The sequence below is a fragment of the Podarcis vaucheri genome, assembly GCF_965113315.1.
Source record: "Podarcis vaucheri genome assembly, chromosome: 2".
Taxonomy (NCBI): domain Eukaryota; kingdom Metazoa; phylum Chordata; class Lepidosauria; order Squamata; family Lacertidae; genus Podarcis; species Podarcis vaucheri.
In genome coordinates, this window is record NC_138760.1 from 126,055,229 (window position 1) to 126,075,111 (window position 19,883).

At 48.0% G+C, this 19,883-nt stretch overlaps 2 protein-coding genes across 2 annotated transcripts in view; both read right to left on the reverse strand.

Moving 5' to 3' along the window:
• Nucleotides 1-19,883, reverse strand: part of LOC309525047 (uncharacterized protein) — a 274,308-nt gene that overhangs the window by 65,971 nt on the left and 188,454 nt on the right. The window lies entirely within an intron of this gene.
• Nucleotides 2,806-12,705, reverse strand: LOC309524756 (uncharacterized protein). The gene is made up of 5 exons (XM_082209749.1): nucleotides 12,502-12,705; nucleotides 9,239-9,791; nucleotides 8,159-8,266; nucleotides 5,756-5,882; nucleotides 2,806-4,485 (listed from the first exon to the last, which is right to left on the reverse strand). Exons 2-5 carry the CDS (start codon nucleotides 9,686-9,688, stop codon nucleotides 3,194-3,196), a joined length of 1,977 nt encoding a protein of 658 aa, XP_082065875.1. The 5' UTR covers nucleotides 9,689-9,791; nucleotides 12,502-12,705; the 3' UTR covers nucleotides 2,806-3,193.

The window sequence follows — 19,883 nt, forward strand, 5'->3', positions numbered from 1 at the left end:
CCAGAAAAAATAGAATCATAGGATTGTAAAGTAGGAAAAGGGACCCGAGGGTCATCCAGTCCAACCCCCAGCAATACAGAAATAAAGCCTTAAGAAAAATATATTTGTGTGTCATGCGATCTTGTCTTGTTTGTATATTAAATTTTGTATATTAATTTTGTATTGTATATTAAATTTGCTGGATTTAACCCATTATTTGTGTGTGTGTGTGTGTGTGCACGCACACACCCACACCCATATAAACATTATTAAGTTTGCAGATGTCAGTAAGACAAAGGAGATGGACTTTTGGAGGAACAGAGGAGAACTAGCCCCACTGTACATCGGGGAGGGCTGTGTGGAGAGAGTCTCTTCCTTTAAATTCCTTTTTTTAAAAATAAATATTTATTAAATTTTCACAGATTATAAAAACACATACAATACACACAAAACACCTTACACATACAAAAACAAACAAACACATATAATTTCAACTCCTTTTTTTCCTTAAACTTACTTCATCAACTTCCCCATACCTCCCCTTTCTGCATTCCAATACCCAAATTTTTTTCAGCAAATCCTTCCCCTTAATTTTATCCATTTGTTCCTTTTCTTTTCTTTTACTTAATCTTTACCAGCTGTAATCCCTTACTTTATATAACCATCTTCCTTTAAATTCCTAGGCGTTTATCTCAGTGAAGAGGAGTCTGGAGTTTGGATTTGATATCCCGCCTTTCACTCCCTTTAAGGAGTCTCAAAGCGGCTAACATTCTCCTTTCCCTTCCTCCCCCACAACAAACACTCTGTGAGGTGAGTGGGGCTGAGAGACTTCAGAGAAGTGTGACTGGCCCAAGGTCACCCAGCAGCTGCATGTGGAGGAGCGGGGAAGCAAACCCGGTTCACCAGATTACGAGTCCACCGCTCTTAACCACTACACCACACTTGGAAAATAAATACTACCCAGGTGGTTAAGAAAGCCCAACAGAGACTCCATCTCTTCAGAGTATTGCAGAAGAACGATGTCAATCAACATTTGATTATCTCCTTCTACCGGTCCACAATAGAAAGTGTCCTTTCATACTGCATCACGGTGTGGTACGCTGGTTTGACATCATCTGATAGGAAGTGCCTACAGAAGGTGGTGAATACAGCACAAGATATTATGGGCTGTCCCGTGAATCCGCTGGATGAAATACACACCCTGGCCAGCACTTTCTTGATCTCCTGCCGTCAGTTTCTATCCGTGGGCTAAAATAAAAAAATTCCTTCCTGTAGCACCTTAAAGACCAACTAAGTTAGTTCTTGGTATAAGCTTTCGTGTGCATGCACACTTCTTCAGATACACTGAAACAGAAGTTGCCAGATCCTTCTATATAGAGAGAAGGTGGGGAGGGGTATAACTCAGAAGGGTGGTGGGAATGGGAGATTGGCAGATCCGTGGGCTGTTAGGCTGCTGAATGAAAAGATAACAACAGGGCAACTGACTTTCGGGTTTGCTGTGTGTGTGTCAGTAAACGAGGGGAATTAAGACTAAGAGAGCTGACTGGGGGGTGCTCATGTAATCTCACTGTATACAAGTTGTACAAGTGACAATAAAGTATTTCAAAATTATACACACACACACACACACACACACACACACACACACACACACTACACTTTCTGCTTTACAATTTAGAGTATTCATTCAAACCACCTTAAAATATCAATGACTTCCCTTCTCTTTCCATGTTTCATTTTACATAGCATAAATCCCTGCGTATTTTATATAAACTAAACCATTCAGTATTCCAATATTGCATCCACCAAAACCTACTTACACTGTTGAATTTATCCTAATGCTGCCAATGTTTTCAAGTGTGCAGCAATTTCCCCCCAAAATTAAACCCACTATTGGTTGTGCATAGGGTCACCTAGTCGCAGCTCCCTACAACGCGGGAATCTTTTGCCCAACGTGGGGCTCTCAAACCCACAACCCAGAGATTAAGAGCTTTATGCTCTCCTGACATGAGCTATCCCAGCGGACGAATTTAGTCTTCGAACATCAAAGCATACACACAGCCCCAAAGGTGCAAATTTTCAAAGGTTTATTAAAGGGAAAGCGGGGGGGACGGACAAAAAGAAATAAGTCACTTCGCACTAGATCACTGTTTCCCAAAGTGGGTTATGCCGCCCCCTCTCCGGGGGTGCTGGAACAATCCAGGGCCTTGTGTGTAACCAGGGGGGATTTAATAAAAATAAGGGGGCAGTGGAAGCGTAAAGAAAGAAGAACATTTTGAAGAACTGTACATTTCATCTGTTGTGTAGCAATGCTTACTGCCAGCAATATGTAGATAGAAATAAAGGTAAAGGGACCCCTGACCATTAGGTCCAGTCGTGGCCGACTCTGGGGTTGCGGCGCTCATCTCACTTTACTGGCCGAGGGAGCCGACGATTGTCCACAGACAGTTTTCCGTGTCATGTGGCCAGCATGACTAAGCCGCTTCTGGCAAACCAGAGGAGCACACGGAAACGCTGTTTACCTTCCCACCAGAGAGGTACCTATTTATCTACCTGCACTTTTGATGTGCTTTCGAACTGCTAGGTTGGCAGGAGCAGGGTCTGAGCAACGGGAGCTCACCCCATCGCAGGGATTCGAACCGCCGACCTTCTGATCAGCAAGTCCTAGGCTCTGTGGTTTAACCCACAGCGCCGTCCGCATCCCATGTAGATAGAAATACAGATATCTAAAAGAGCAGAAATTTGCCACTGCATCTTTCTGTTTGTTTGCTTAAAGAAGGTAGATTTCCAGGGGGCACTGAGTAATATATTTTTTTCTGGAAAGGGGGCAGTAGGCCAAATAAGTTTGGGAACGTTTGCACCATACAGACTTTGTGAGAAGTTCCAAAACATGCAAGGAATAACCTTGCAGTGCGAGACGGCAGAGGGATGTTGAAAGGGATGACAAATTTCACAGGGGAAGGGTCCTACTTTTAGCCCTGGAACTCTGGGCACAAGGGGAAGGAAATTTGCAAAACAGGGTGGGCTTATGAGTCGCCCTGAGTGGCATGACCCTTTGGCACCAAGGCAAAGAGCAAAAGATGTTTCCTCCAGGAGCAAAAGAAGTTTCCTCCAGGCGCCTGGCAAAAAGGACTCTAGGTGGGTATGGCGGGGGTGACTCCATCTTGCGGCTTTTGTTACGTAACTGGACAAAAACCATAGAAGAGATTCCAGATCATTGGCATAGAAAAATTGAGACGGACATTTTTTCTTCTCCAGCTTCTTCGCAGCTCATGGAACAATCTGGGTATTGATAGGGTTTCGCCATCTGCAGTTGATTTGAGACGTGGCCGTGTTTCTGTTCCGAGTAAAGCTCTCTTGACATTTCGACAGTTTCTCCCGTGTGGATGGTCTGATGACAACTTAGGCTTTTCCTCCAAGAAAATCTCTTTCCGCACTCCAGGCATTCGTACGGCTTCTCCCCGGTGTGGATTCTCTGATGACAGCTAAGGCTAGTGTTCCTGGTGAAGCTCTTGCCGCACTCCAAGCATTTATATGGCGTCTCCCCCCTGTGAGTCAGTTGATGCACGGTGAGGTAATTTTTCTGAGTAAAGCTTTTCCCGCACTTGGGGCATTTAAATGGTTTCTGCCCTCTGTGCTTCATCTGATGTAAACTGAGGTTCTTCTTCTCTGTGAAGTTTTTCCCGCACTCCAAACATTGATACGGCTTTGCCCCGGTGTGACTCCTCTGATGCCTGTTGAGGTCCGTTTTCCGAATAAAGCTCTTCCCGCACTCCAAACAGGTATACGGTTTCTCCCCGGTGTGAATCCGGAGGTGATTTTTAAGGTGGCCTTCGTACCAAAAGCCCTGGCCACACGCCAGGCATTTATACGGCTTCTCCCCAAAATGAACCCTTCTGTGTCTGTTGAGATCTTTGAGCTGGCCAAAGCTCTTTCCGCACTCCAAGCACCTATACGGCTTCTCCTCCCTGTGAGTCAGCTGGTGGATCGTGAGGTAATTTTTCTGAGCAAAGTTTTTCCCGCACTCGGGGCATTTAAACGGTTTCTCCCCTCTGTGATTCATCTGATGTGTGCTGAGGCTCCTCTTCTGGGTGAAGCTTTTTTCGCACTCGAGACATTTATACGGCTTCTCCACCTTGTGGATCCACTGGTGTCTCTTGAGGTCTGTCCTCTGACTGAAGCTCTTTCCGCACTCGGCGCATTTGTACGGCTTCTGCCCTGTGTGGATACGGAGGTGTTTCCGAAGGTAGGAACTTTTGGAAAAGCTCTTGCTGCAATTCATGCATTCGAAGAGCTTTCCCCCTGCGCTGCTTGCCGTGCAGATGAAATTGTCCTCGCACAAAGAGCACTGGCCGCTCTGTTTTCCATCCTCCATTTCCTCTCCCACTGGGATTTCAGCAACGTCGCCCCTTTGGGAGGAAGAAGATTTCTCCCTCCTCGTCTCCGGTTTTCCTACTGGTTTTCTCCCCTGCTGTTCCTTCTCTTTACACCTGGCTCTTTCGTCTCCTGAGAAGAAGAGAGACAACATGTAAAGCCTGAAATTGAAGAAGTACGCTAACTAAGAATTGATTGCTGTTGTGGGAAATAGGGGAAAGGAGAAAAAATTGCTATACCAGGCACGATTAAGATGGTTGCCTCCCCCCCCACCAGAGAAAAAAAGACAGTCACGGAACCAAGAAATTACACAAAACAAAACAAAAGAATTGCTGTCAAAATCCCTGAAACGAGAAGTAATCGACTATAGAATTGAATTAAATAACAACCTGAAGCATTTCCCAATATAGCACCCCACTATTTCAATAATAATAATAATAATAATAATAATAATAATAATTTATTTATACCCCACTCATCTGGCTGGGTTTCCGCAGCCACTCTGGGCGGCTCCCAACAGAACGTAATATTAATAATAATAATAATAATAATAATAATAATAATAATAATAATAATAATAATAATAAATATGCTATGTTCCGGGTGCAGAGAACACATTTCCTCCTTTTGTCTCTTTTTTTGAGAGAAATGTAGAGGGGGTGGTCATCCTACTGCTTAGCATTCTAAGGGATAAAACAAACTGGATTCCTCAAGAGGAAGGAAATTTGGATTTGAGAAGAGATGATGATGATGATGATAATTTATTTATACCCCGCCCATCTGGCTGGGTTTCCCCAGCCATTCTGGGCGCCTCCCAACAAAATATTAAAAACAAAATAAAACATCAAACATTAAAAACTTCCCTAAGCGGTGCTGCCTTCAGATGTCTTCTAAAAGTCAGATGGTTGTTTATTTCCTTGACATCTGATGGGAGGGCGTTCCATAGGGTGGGTGCCACTACCGAGAAGGCCCTCTGACTGGTATGTGTTCAAATAAAGGAATACATTAGATAAGCTGCCAGAAAACATGCCTTGAGGCAAATAGGGTTGCCATACGTCGGGGCTTCGGCCGTCGGAAACAGCTCCCCTTCAGAAAGTGCCTTAATGTCCCGCAACCCGTGTCAAAGGTGTAGACTTTGGCAAATTTCTTTTAAAAATAGCTCATAAAATTTTTTAATGGACTTCATGGACTTCCACTAGTTATCATATCATAGCACTTGCAGAAAATAGGCAGAAAATATCTTATTCTCAGATGAGACCACCAGGGGGAAAACACATCTTGATAGTTAGGAAGAAAAGGAACAGCCAACCTTCCCTGCCTTGTAATCTATTAAAAGGAAAAGCTTCACAAGGGTCTTATCATCCCCAAACCAAGGGCAAGTGCAGGGGGCAAGGGGCCTTACCCAAAAAGGCCACAATGCCACCATTCTCCTCCATGACTTCCTTGTACAAGGCTCTTTGGCTCAGATCCAGCAGGTCCCACTCCTCCTCAGTGAAACGCACAGCCACCTCCTCAAGCGTCACCAGACCCTGAAAGGAAAGAGACCATTTCCCGCTCACAGTTAATGCAACAGATAACAACAACAACAATTTATTTATACCCCAGCTACTCTGGGCAGCTCCCAACAGAATATTAAAAACACAATAAAACATCAAACATTAAAAAGTTCCCTAAACAGGGCTGCCTTCAGATGTCTGCTAAAAGTCGGATAGTTCCTTGATATCTGATGGGAGGGTGTATCACAGGGCAGGTGCCACCACCGAGAAGGCCCTCTGCCTGGTTCCCTGTAACCTCACTTCTCGCAGTGAGGGAACCGCCAGAAGGCCCTTGGAAGAGACCTCAGTGTCCGGGCTGAACGATGGGGGTGGAGACGCTCCTTCAGGTATACTGGGCTGAGGCCGTTTAGGGCTCTAAAGCTCAGCACCAACACCTTGAATTGTGCTCAGAAACTTACTGGGAGCCAATGTAGGTCTTTCAGGACCAGTGTTATATGGTCTCGGTGGCCACTCCCAGTCACCAGTCTCGCTGCCGCATTCTGGATTAATTACAATTTCTGGGTCACCTTCAAAGGTAGCCCGACGTAGAGCGAATTGCAGTAGTCCAAGCGAGAAAGAACTAGAGCATGCAGCATATAATACACTCGGAGCATTCTGACTTAGCTCCTTCCTCTTTCTTATCAGACGGCAAAGAGAAAGAAACAAAGGACAATAGACCCATTTTCCAGAACACAGTAACACAAAACATCCTGTCTCCATCAGTGGAATGAAAACATACACTGTCATGTGATAGACAACAATCTCATGACTGCAAACACGGAGCAGGAATCCTAACATTAACGTGCTGTAAACCGCTTTGAGATTTTTTTTTTTCCTTTCAAAATATAAAGAGGTATAGAAATGAAATTAATACTACTATACTACTACTACTAATATAGGAGCCTAGACATTCAGTTGTAGCAACTGTAACTTAGGTTTAAGGTGCCATTTGGCGATTAGCTTATATTTCTGAGCTTCTGGCACTGGGCCTTCTTAGTGGCAGCCCCTAACCTGTGTCACTCCCTCCCCCACAGAGATGCATCTGGCACCTTTATTGTAGAGCTCCCAGAAAATGCTGAAGATGCACCTCTTTACCCTGGCTTTTGGCACTTGAAGTGTGTGTTTTTAGGGGATCCACTTCATTTTTATGTTTGCAAGCTGTTTTAAATTGCTTTTGGCACTGTTCTTGATGCTGTCACCCTCCCTGGGACCTTAGGGTGAAGGGCAGGTGACAAATTTATTATTTCCTTTTACTTATTTAATTTTTATACCACCCTTCACCCAGTGGTTCACAAGATAATAATAAAAGGTAAAAACACATAATAAAAACAGGAACAAAACAGGAACACCATAAACCAATAACGCACTCACCCCTCACATTTTAAAATTAAACATATGAATTACTTAATTAATTAATACTGTTTCCAGAGACAGAGTTGTGAAGAACCAGGGTAGCTTAGTTGGCTAGAGCATGGCGCTGATAATGCCAGGGTTGCAGGTTCTATCCCCACATGGGAAGGCTGTATTATTATTATTATTATTATTATTATTTGAATTTATATACCACCCTAAACCCGGAGGTCTCAGGCCAGTTCACAGAAAAGATCACAATATATAAAATCAAAATTAAAAACAACCCAATAACACCCCCCCCAAAAAAAGAGCCACATTTTAAAAGACTATAGGATGTCCTGGTTAAAAAGGGACATTTTTGCCTGGTTCCTAAAGGTGTTTAAGGAAGGTGCCAGGCGAATTTCCCTGGGGAGAGCATTTCACAGACAGTGAGCCACTACAGAGAAGGCATATTGCTGTTGACATTTCCATTCCACCTTAAGGAACAGACATGGGATTGTTACATGTCACACGTCTGTTTACATTCCAGCACAGTATGCTGGGAACTTCCGTTGTGTGTGTAGCTTTTGCTTTTGCTGCTCTCTCTGAGACGACGAGAGAGACGACATGTTTCTTTGTCCTGATTTATGATTAATAAATCCGTAGTTATAGTATGCTTCCACAAGCCTCATGCCTATTCTGTGTGCTCTGTTCAATCTGCTGATAGTGTGCCCTGGCTCAGAAGCCCGGGTCGCTGATTTACGTCAGAGCAGAGGTGATGGTCTTTGCACTGGGCCCCTGGAAGGAGGCGGCCCAGCCGGGGCTAGCCAGCTGGCCTCCCGGCCCTCTGCATGTCAACAATTCCTGCATTGCAAGGGGGTTCGACTAGATGACCTGCAGGTCCCCTTCCAACTCTATGATCCTATGCCTCCTCTTACTTGATCTGTATGCTGAGAAGGAGCTCCAGCACAAAAATATGATCTTTCCAGCATCGGTGGAGCCTCCTTTGCCTCAGGAACATCAGTGGCCACTGCTTCAAACAGGCCCTGTAAGGAAAACAGGGATTAAAGACAGACAGACAGACAGACAGACAGACAGAGAGAGAAACGCCCTAGGTCCGGAGTGGAATGTCACCTCTGAAGAGGATTTGTAGGGAAAGTGGGCCAACTGGCAGGGTTTTGCAATATTATTCGAAATCTCTGGGTTATCAGGATGAAACTGTCTCTCACCAGATTCTGGGAGTAAAGAGAGAAATGGATGAGAAAAAGGATATACATGGAATACCATATTTTTCGCCCTACAGGACGCACCTTTCCCCTCCAAAAATGAAGGGGAAATGTGTGTGCGTCCTATGGGGCGAATGCAGGCTTTCGCTGAAGCTTGGAGAGCGAGAGGGGTCGGTGCGCACCAACCCCTCTTGCTCTCCAGGCTTCAGGAAGCTATCAGCAAGCCTGGGGAGCTCGCGGGAGTTCCCGCAGGGCTCCCCACGCTGCGGATAGCAGGCTGCTGCCCGGAGCGCGGGGCGCGCTGAAGCCGCGGCTGGGGGGGGATAATTTTTTTTCTTTATCCCCCCCCCAAAAAAACTAGGTCCTATAGGGCAAAAAATACGGTACATGTTAGGAGATGCCCTAATGTAACATGTCACTCAATAAAACTTCTTCAGACACTGAATACCTGGGTAAAGATAGATAGATGATAGATAGATAGATAGATAGATAGATGGATGATAGATGATAGATAGATGATAGATAGATAGATAGATAGATAGATAGATAGATAGATAGATGGATGGATAGATAGATAGATGATAGATAGATATGGGATTTTTAAACATTTATATTCTAAATACCTAAACAATAGAAGAAAAGGGATAACGGAATGACCGGTTGTAATATAGCAGTTAAAGTTTAACAAATACGTTATTTTTGCTGCAGCCTCTAATATCCAAAACAATAAAAATGTTTTTGTTTATTTTATGAAAATACAGCCATCAGCACAAAACTATGAAACTCTCTCACCTGCTGCTCTTCCTGCTTCTTCTCCTCTGCCTGACTCAGGAGGAAACCTTCGGCCAGGGCCACCGCCTGGGAACTGGTCTCCGCTCCACATTCCCTGACCCAGTTCTCCATCTCCGGGGGGAGGACAGCCAGGAACTGCTCCAGGATCACTAAATCCAGGATCTGAGCTTTCGTGTATTGCTCTGGCTTCAGCCACTGACAACAGAGATGGTGGAGTCGGCTGCAAACTTTTCTGGGTTCCTTGGCCTCCTGGTAGCGAAAGTGCCTGAAACGCTGGCGCTGAGCATCCGAGCTGAGTGGGTCCTCCTCGCCCAGGACCTTTTGCCGGGTGTTTTCCCAGCATCCTTTGCTGCCTGTGGCTTGAATGGCATGGTAGCCTCTCCCTGCCACTGGGCCAGCCAATGCTGCCTCTTCCACCTTCACCGCATGATCTGATGGAGCCTCCGACATGGCTGAAAAAGTGTCCCTTTCCCTACTCGGTCAGATGCCCTCTTAAGGAAAAAGCTGGCCAAAGAAGCGAGGACCCGGAGACCTTCACAGCCGAGAAAGATACCTAGGAATAAGAACATTTTGAAAATATTTCATTTTATCGATTGCAGGGAGATAAATAAGATAAATAAAAAGTAAAGGGGAAATTAAAAAGGATACCTTAAAAAAAATTTTAAAAGGCCAAGGAGAACAGCAATAACAAAATACAGTGGTACCTCAGGTTACAGACACTTCAGGTTACAGACTCTGCTAACCCAGAAATAGTACCTTGGGTTAAGAACTTTGCTTCAGGATGAGAACAGAAATCGAGCGGCAGCGGGAGGCCTCATTAGCTAAAGTGGTACCTCGGGTTAAGAACAGACATCTGGAAAAAATTAAGTTCTTAACCCGAGGTACCACTGTAAACCATATACATTACAGAACTATATACAGTCATACCTGATGTTATGTCTGCTTCATGTTACGTTCTTTCAGGTTACGTCCCACAGCGACCCGGAAGTACTGGAAAGAGTTACTTCCAGGTTTCGCCACTCGCGCATGCGCAGAAGCGCAAAATGACGTCACAGGCAGAAGCGGTGGATCGAAACCCGCGCCTGTGCAGATGCGCCGCTGCGGGTTGCACTCTTTTCATGTTGCGAACGGGCTTCCGGAATGGATCCCGTTCGCAAAAAGAGATACCACTGTATTGTATTTATGTAGATAAAGTCATTGTTTTCTGCCAGTGTACTCTAGCTCAGTCGGTAGAGCAGGAGACTCTTAATCTCAGGGTTGTGGGTTTGAACCCCATGTTTGGTGAAAGATTCCTGCATTGCAGGGGGCTGGACTAGATGGCTCTTGGGGTCCCTTTCAATGCCTGCCGTTCTACGATTCTAAGCAGGCTCCCCATGGAAGCTTTTAATGTTTGATGATGTTGTTGCTGCTGCTGTTTTTCCTGTACAGTATTTCTGTTGTAGTGGCAGGGGCAACGCAGCCAGATGAGTGGGGTATTAGAAATATATGGTGGTGGTGACGAATGTCTGCTTGTCTTTTCTCCCCAGTGCCTCATAGAATCTTAAGAGTGGGAAGGGGTCCCAGGGTCATCTAGTCCAACCCCCTGCAATGCAAGAATCTCAGCTAAAGCATCCCTGACAGTTGGCCATCTAAACCTCCAAGGAGGGAAAGTCCACCACCTCCCGAGGGTGGCCGTTCCACTGTCGAACAGCCCTGACTGTCAGAATGCTTGTTCGGAATCTCCTTGCTTGTAACTTGAAGCCATGGGTTTGAGTCCTACCCTCTGGAACAGAAGAAAACAAGCTTGCTCCATCTTTTCAACATCCACATGCAGCCGCTGGGAGAGATCATCAGGGGATTTGGGCTGGGTGTTCATCAGTATGCGGATGATACCCAGCTCTACCTCTCTTTCAAATTAGAACCAGTGAAGGCGGTGAAGGTCCTGTGTGAGTGTCTGGAGGCGGTTGGAGGATGGATGGCGGCTAACAGATTGAGGTTCTGACAAGACAGAAGTACTGTTTTTGGGGGACAGGAGGCGGGCAGGTGTGGAGGATTCTCTGGTCCTGAATGGGGTAACTGTGCCCCTGAAGGACCAGGTGCGCAGCCTGGGAGTCATTTTGAACTCACAGCTGTCCATGGAGGCACAGGTCAAATCTGTGTCCAGGGCGGCTGTCTGCCAGCTCCATCTGGTACGCAGGCTGAGACCCTACCTGCCTGCGAACTGTCTTGCCAGAGTGGTGCATGCTCTAGTTATCTCCCGCTTGGACTACTGCAATGCGCTCTATGTGGGGCTACCTTTGAAGGTGACCCGGAAACTACAACTAATCCAGAACGCGGCAGCTAGACTGGTGACTGGGAGCGGCCGCAGAGACCACATAACACCGGTCTTGAAAGACCTACATTGGCTCCCAGTACGTTTCCAAGCACAACTGAAAGTGTTGGTGCTGACCTTTAAAGCCCTAAAAGGCCTCAGTCCAGTATATCTGAAGGAGCGTCTCCACCCCCATCATTCTGCCCGGACACTGAGGTCCAGCGCCGAGGGCCTTCTGGCGGTTCCCTTACTGCAAGAAGCCAAGTTACAGGGAACCAGGCAGAGGGCCTTCTCGGTAGTGACACCCGCCCTGTGGAACGCCCTCCCATCAGATGTCAAAGAGAAAAACAACTACCAGGCTTTTAGAAGACATCTGAAGGCAGCCCTGTTTAGGGAAGCTTTTAATGTTTGATGTATTTTAATATTCTTTTGGAAGCCGCCCAGAGTGGCTGGGGAAGCCCAGCCATATGGGCGGGGTACAAATAAATTATTATTATTATTATTATTATTATTATTATTATTATTATTATTGCTTCTCCTGGGGGGGGGTGGACACAGGGGTACGTATACCCCTAAACACATAGCTGTCAACTTTTCCCTTTTCTTGCGAGGAATCCTATTCGGAATAAGGGAATTTCCCTTAAAAATTGGGGAACGTTGATAGCTATGCCTAAACATTTTGTGAATTTATGTACTTTTGTCCATTTACTGTATTTATTTGAGCTATAAAATGGTGGTTTTCTTGAGTCAAAATGAGAGTACCCCCTTAACCTTTTTTTTAAAGAAAAAAACACTGATCATTATTATTATTTTTATTCAGATTTTCACACCGCCCTTCATCCAAAGAACACGGGGCAATTCTGCAATTCTGCAACGTGAAAACACAAACATGCATAACAGAACAATCATAATAATAAATAGCAGTGACACCCCAAGGCCACCCTTCACCAAATGCAAGAGGAGAGAGACTCACCAGATTTCCCTGCTACCCCGATTTAAGGTCCTCCTTATGCAGGATCAGGGCGCAGCCTCGCCGCAAAGCCCCCTCTGCTCTCCACGGGATCTCCTCTCCAGCTTCCCCGATCTGCAAGGCAGGATGGGGAGGGGCCTTGGCTAGGGAGGCTTTTGCCCTCCCCCCTCCAGCTCCCCAGATTTCGCTCCTCTCTAGGAACCGGCCTCCAGTTAACCCTCTGAGGACCGGGGAGGAAGATCGCTGCCTTCTGCAATCCTATGGCCGCCTGCGCGCTGCTTCCCGCGCCTGGAAAGCTTGGAAATTGCGGAGAGCTCTGACGCACCGCTGGATCCCTTTTTTTCTGCTTGTTGCAGCAAGCTGTAACTCTCCGGACTAGCGTGCTGCATGGATCTTAATTGGATTCTTATTTTTATTTTTTACGCGCACACACAGGAGACTAGGAATAAATGGACAATCGATTTGGTAAAGCTCGGTTGGTAAAGCATGAGACTCTTCCCAAAAAAAATTATTTTCAAGTTTATACATTTCACAATCATCTTAACATTTCGAAACTTGACTCCCCCCCCCCTCTTTCCGCGGTTGCTTAAATTTATTCTTAATATCTTCTGCATATCCAAATCAACTTAATTTGCTCATTTATTCATCCACTTTAAATATATACTCTTACAAAACTGCAGGCCATTACAATAATCGTGCCAATGTTCTTACCTGTTTTACAATTTATCTGTAAATATTCAATAAACCATTTCCATTCTTTTATAAAATGTTTGTCATCTTGATTTTTCTTATTCTTCCAGTAAGTTTAGCCATTTCTGCATATTCCGTAAGTTTTGGATCCATTCTTCCTTTGCTGGGACTTCTGCTTCATTCCATTTTCAGGCAAGTAACATCCTTCCCACTGTAGTAGCATACATGAATAAGTTTCTATACTGTTTAGGTAGTTCTATCCCTATAATTCCCAAAAGAATTGCTGCATGGTTTTTAATTGGGGGGGGGGATTAACACACACACATTAGAGACTAGGAATAAATGGATGGGATAACTCGGTTGGTAAAGCATGAGATTCTTCATCTCAGGGTTCTGGGTTCGAGTCCCATGTTGGGCAAACGATTCCTGCATTGCAGGGGGTTGGACTAGATGACCGTTGGGGTCCCATTCCCATTCTATGATACATTATTTGTTCTCCCCCAATGGGGGGGTATGGAAAGTCGAGTCCACCAAGCCAGGGTCAGTATTGAGACCTGCGATTCTTCACTTGCAAATAAAAAAACAAAGTAAGAGTTAGGAATGTGCAGTGAGGTGGCCCAAGTTTGCTGATGGCAATAAATCGTTTGGGGTCAGCTCAGTCGGCAGAGCATGAGGCTTTTAATCTCAGCGTCGTGGGGGTTTGAGCCCCATGTTGGCCAAAAAGATCCCTGCGTTGGGCTTGATGAAACCAGGGATCCCTTCCCGCTCCACGATTCTACATGATTCTATGCTTCCAAAACAAACAGAGGTTGCAAAGAGCTCCGAAAGGACCTCTTCAGACTGGGTGAATGGGTGGTAAAATGTGTGCATGTGTGTATGCCTATCACACTGATCCTGGTCTGACTGCACTGGCTGCCAATTACGTAATTTCCAGTCCCAAATCAAAGTGCTGGTTTTGACCTACAAAGCCTTAAAACAGCTCAGGACCGCAATACCTCAAGGACCGCCTCTCCCAGTACGATCCAGACTCTGTGATCATCACCTGAAGCCCTGCTTCGTGTGAAGTCTGGAGGGTAGCAACATGAGAACGGGGCCTTTTTTGCAGTGGCTCCCCATTTGAGTAATGCTCTCCCCAGGGAGGCTCACCTGGTGCCTTCATAATATATCTTTAAGCACCAGGTGGAAATGTTCCATTTCTCCCTGGCCTTTGGCTAAGTAAACAATATATGGGCTTTTAAATGTGTTTGTGGGAGGGAGGATTATTGGTTTGTTTTTGTTTTATTATGTATTTTGTGTTCTCATTTTTGTATTTCTATGTATTTTATTTATGCTTTTCAGGTTTATACATTTCACTAATTTTACAGTCCTTTTAATATTTCAAACCTTGACTTCCTTCCCCCTCTTTCTGCGGTTCCTTAAAAAAGTTTGCTATCTTGATTTCATATTCTTCTGGTAAGTTTTGCCATTTCTGCATATTTCATAAATTTTTGCATCCGTTTCCTCCTTTGCTGGGATCGTGTGTTTTGTTTTGTATTTTGTATTTTTAGGTTGCGAACCTCCCTGTGATCTTCAGATGAAGGGCAGAATACAAATTTAATAAAAACTGATAAATAATAATAATGTGTGTGTGTTTAATCTCTCTCTCCCAAAACAAAAAACACACATAAGTGCAACACATGGCCCAGGCCTCCGATTCCAAAGGGGGCCTCAGTCAGCATATTCACAATTGTATATCTATATTTTCCATTTTGTCTTTATATGCAGATACGGTTCAAGCCTTGAAATAAAATTATTTGTCAGCATAACTTTAGTGAAAATTATTTATATACTTATTTATCCCCAGGGTAAAAAGGGGGGGCACATTATCTACCTGACCCAGGCCTCTGCCTGGCACTGCAAGGCCCTGCACATGACATGAAAAAAGTGGACAGAGGATTCCCCCCCCACACCATCTCATAATTCATATGGCTAAGGCAATCCCGCAGGTAAACCGGTCCCAAGCTGTTATGTACTGAGAACAATAGGATCCAAATTGCAGCAGTCTGATTAGTCCTAGAACAATAGGATTCAGAATGCAGCAGTCTGATTGGTCCTAGAACAATGCAGCAGTATGATTGGTTGGCAGGAACCACCCAATCCTGCTCCAGATTGAAGTGAATCCACAACCTGATTGGCTTACAGTAGAATTCCGGAATTAGCCAATCATGTGCAACCCATTGTGTAAATAATGTATATAAAGCAGATACTGTGAGGGGACTTTCATTCATTCCTCCTCACCACTATGAGCTGAATAAAGAGCATGAAATCACTTTGCGACTCTGAGTATATTTCACTGACGACGAAGGTGGGATCCCGCTGAGCTGACTGCCACACACAGCACCGCAGCACCGCCACCTGCCGCACCGCTGCCTCGCACCGTGTATCCAGGCTTCAGCTCCGGGACACAAGGAACTCAGAATGGCAGCCAACAGCAGCTTCTCGCCATTCAACCCAGCATCTGGAGACTGGGAAGCATACGCCTCCCGTTTCACCTTCCTCCTAGAAGCCAAAGGGGTCACCGACGAAGAAGACGCCAAGAAGAGGGCGATATTCTTCAGCGTCTGCGGAGAGGAGACGTTTGAAATCGCCCGGGCTCTCCTTGCGCCTGAAGATGTTGCTACTGTTCCATACAAAACAATAATGGAACAGCTGAAGGGGCACTTTTCGCCGCAGCCCTCAGTGGTGGCTCGTCGAAATGCCTTCTACGCAAAGCGACAAGCCCCTGGGGAAACCATAACTGGGTTTGTGACCTCTCTCCGCCAAGCCGCCCGGTTCTGCAACTTCTCAGAGCTGGAGAACATGCTTCGTGACCGCCTCGTCGGTGGCCTGAAGGATGAGAAGCTGCAACGACGCCTCTACACTAAGAAGGACCTAACGTTCCAGGTCGCTCTGGAGGAGGCCCTGGCAACGGAAGCTGCCGAGAGGTCGACGCAAGAGGCACGGCCGAGCCTGCCATCCCAACCGAGGGTCCACCACGAAGACCTCACTGACGACTCAGGATCCGACAGGGAGGAGGTGCACCGAGTACAGCAGCGCACTCAAGCAGCGCACAGACCACAGCTGCCTCGGCGAGAAGGAGGAAACTGCGCAAGCTGCGGGGAGAGTCACGAGAGGAGGACCTGCCGTTTCCGCAACGCAGAGTGCAGGCAGTGCAGAAAATCGGGACACATCGCCCGGGTGTGTCGGGCTCGGCCCACCCGACACCAGGCATCAGATGACCAACCCAAGAGCCCCAGGTCCCGGGGCCCAACGCACCAAGGCAACTCGACGGAGCTCACGGACTGCCAGGTATACCAGTTGCCCCACCCCAACGTAGAGAAAATTTATGTAGAGGTACAGATAGAGGGGGCCCCATGCCGCATGGAGCTTGACACGGGTTCAACTCTATCCATAATCTCGGCAAAGACCTTAAGGGGACTGTGTCCTACTGGGGGTCCCAAACTCAGGCCGGCCCCATTCACCCTACGGGACTTCCAGAAACGTAAGGTCCCCACAATGGGGGTGGGGACCTTCAGGGTGCAATACCGAGGGCGGACGCGGCAACTGGACTTGCTTGTGGTCAAGGGCCCCTACATTAGCTTACTGGGATTGGCATGGTTTGGACCACTGGGGCTAGCTGTCACCGGGGTGAACCACACTAGCTTACAAGTGGACGTGGACGCCATATGCAAGGAATTTCCAGGCGTTTTCGATGGGAAATTGGGACAGTATACGGGGCCCCCCATTGCGCTACAGCTTGACCCCGCAGTACGACCGGTCAGGCTCAAGGCCCGCCGGGTCCCGTTCGCCTTGAAACCCCGTATAGACGAGGAATTGGACCGACTCGTGGAGCAAGGAGTGCTGGAGCCGGTGCCTAATGCCCCCTGGGAAACTCCAATCGTTACACCCGTCAAGCCTAATGGTTCGGTCCGCATCTGCGCAGACTACAAATGTACCATAAACAAGGCCCTCACGGCCCACGCATACCCAGTGCCAGTGGTCAGCCATGTCCTTGCCACCCTGGCTGGGTCGAAAATTTTTGGCAAGCTGGACTTGGCCCAAGCATATCAACAGCTGCCAGTAGATGAGGCCACAGCAGAGGCACAGACGATTGTGACGCACAGAGGAGCGTTCAGGGTAAAGCGGCTGCAATTCGGGGTCAGCGTGGCACCAGGCATATTCCAGAATCTAATGGACTCTCTCCTTAAAGGGATTCCTGGTGTCACCCCCTTCTTCGATGATGTGTTGATTGCTGGGCCCACACCAGAGGAGTTTGAGGACCGCCTCCGCACTGTTCTACACCGTTTCCAGACGGCGGGTCTCAAGGTGAAGCGGGAAAAATGTCTACTAGGAGTGCCTCAGGTGGACTTTCTGGGATTTATGGTGGACGCAGAAGGGGTCCACCCGACTGGGGACAAGGTACGGGCTATTTGTGATGCCCCAGCGCCCAAGAGCAAGACTGAACTTCAGGCCTTCTTAGGACTATTGAACTTTTACCATTCCTTCCTTCCCCACAAGGCGGCGGTAGCGGAGCCCCTACACAGACTCCTAGACAAGCGGGCCCCTTGGGTGTGGGGCCAGCGCCAGGAGGCCGCATTCCAGGCAGTCAAGGACTTGCTTGTCTCAAACTCTGTCTTGGCACACTTCGACGAGAGGCTGCCGGTGGTGCTAGCATGCGACGCCTCACCCTAGGGCATTGGCGCTGTCCTGGGGCACCAACTCCCGGATGGAAGAGAGGTGCCGGTGGCGTACTTTTCCCAGACACTCAACGCAACCGAGCGGAACTACTCGCAAATTGACAAGGAGGGTCTGGCAATCGTGAAGGGAGTAAAAAAATTCCATGATTTCTTGTACGGGCGGCCCTTCACCGTGGTGACTGACCACAAGCCGTTGCTTGGCTTGTTTGCCCCCGAAAAGCAGACCCCCCAAGTGCTGTCTCCTCGCGTCCTCAGGTGGTCAATTTTCCTTGCCAGCTACCAGTATGCACTGATTCACCGACCTGGGAAGGCGATGGGCCATGCGGACGCCCTCAGCAGGCTACCACTACCGGAAACAGGCCCTGACCCAGCACCTCCACAAGAGGTTATGAGCCTGGAGCTGCTTCCCGACCGCCCCATTCAGGCACAAGAAGTTGCACACCATTCCAAGAAGGATAGGGTCATCTCCCGGGTCCTGGACTGGGTGTGGAGGGGATGGCCCAGCAGCAGCCCCGGGCCAGAATTCGCCGGCTACACAACCCGCAAACATGAACTGTCGGCCCACAAGGGGTGCCTGTTATGGGGAAGCAGAGTCGTTGTTCCCCAGCCCCTCCGCAGAAGGGTCCTCACAGCCCTACATGAGACACACCCAGGGGTAGTAAGAATGAAGGCCCTTGCCAGGAGTTATGTGTGGTGGCCAGGGATCGACGGAGAGATAGAGGCCTGGGTCAAACACTGCCAGGCCTGCCAAGAATCCCGCCCAGATCCCCCAAGGGCCCCAGTCCAGACCTGGGAGTCCGCCCGAGCACCATGGTCACGCCTGCATGTGGATTTCGCTGGCCCCTTTCAGGGGAAAACATTCTTCATAGTGGTGGACTCCTACACCAAATGGCTGGAAGTCGCACTGGTACCGTCCACTTCCACGTCCGCAGCCATCCGGATACTACGCAGGCTGTTTGCAACCCACGGGCTCCCTGACACTCTCGTCTCAGACAACGGGACTGCATTTACGTCAGGAGAATTCCAAACCTTCACAGCACAGAACGCCATCCGCCACATCCGTTCGGCGCCATTCCACCCTGCCACCAATGGCCAAGCAGAACGCATGGTGCGGACCACCAAGGACACCCTTCGCCGCATGACGCAAGGGGACTGGGAGTACCGCCTTGCCACATTCCTGCTAGCACAGCACAGCACCCCCAGCTCAACGACTGGCCGGAGCCCCGCTGAACTACTAATGGGTCGGCGCCTTGCAATCAGATTGGACCGCCTTCACCCCGATAGAGCTCAGGATGAGGTAGTGGTGGGGGAAGGCAGGAACCCCCGGACCTTCGAAGCCCAGGACCCAGTGTATGCAAAGAATTTTGGGGCAGGCCCAGCATGGGTACCCGCCACGGTCACCAGGGTCACTGGCCCAGTGTCGTACGAGGTGCTAACGGATGGGGGGCAATGCTGGCGCCGCCACTGCGACCAGATACGGCGACGATTCCCGGGAGAAACCCAGGAGGAGGACAGGTCAGAGGAGTCCCAAGGGAACAGCGGGGCAGTGAGGCCCATAGAGCAGGAGGGGCCAGCAGGAGAGGCAGAATCAGTAAATACAGAGAGGACCCGTGAGGCCGAAAGGACACCAGAACCAGAACCACGACTGAGCGAGCCTGTTGCGCCAGACCAAACAACCCCATCACAGCCAGCATCCTTGGAACACGAGCCAGAACCTGGAGCCCGGACCAGGGAACACCCCAGGCCGCAACGCACACGTAGGCCGCCGGCATACCTTGAGGACTATGAATGCGACCTCCCGGGCAGGACTGGAACTTAGAGGGGAGGGGTGTTATGTACTGAGAACAATAGGATCCAAATTGCAGCAGTCTGATTAGTCCTAGAACAATAGGATTCAGAATGCAGCAGTCTGATTGGTCCTAGAACAATGCAGCAGTATGATTGGTTGGCAGGAACCACCCAATCCTGCTCCAGATTGAA

Coding starts and splice junctions, on each gene's coding strand:
- LOC309524756 (XM_082209749.1), bottom strand. CDS start 9,688: ATGTCGGAGGCTCCATCAGATCATGCGGTGAAGGTGGAAGAGGCAGCA. Junction 8,267..9,238: donor AGAAGCAGGAAGAGCAGCAG/GTGAGAGAGTTT, acceptor TTTTCCTTACAG/GGCCTGTTTGAAGCAGTGGC. Junction 5,883..8,158: donor CTTCTCAGCATACAGATCAA/GTAAGAGGAGGC, acceptor CTTTCCTTTCAG/GGTCTGGTGACGCTTGAGGA.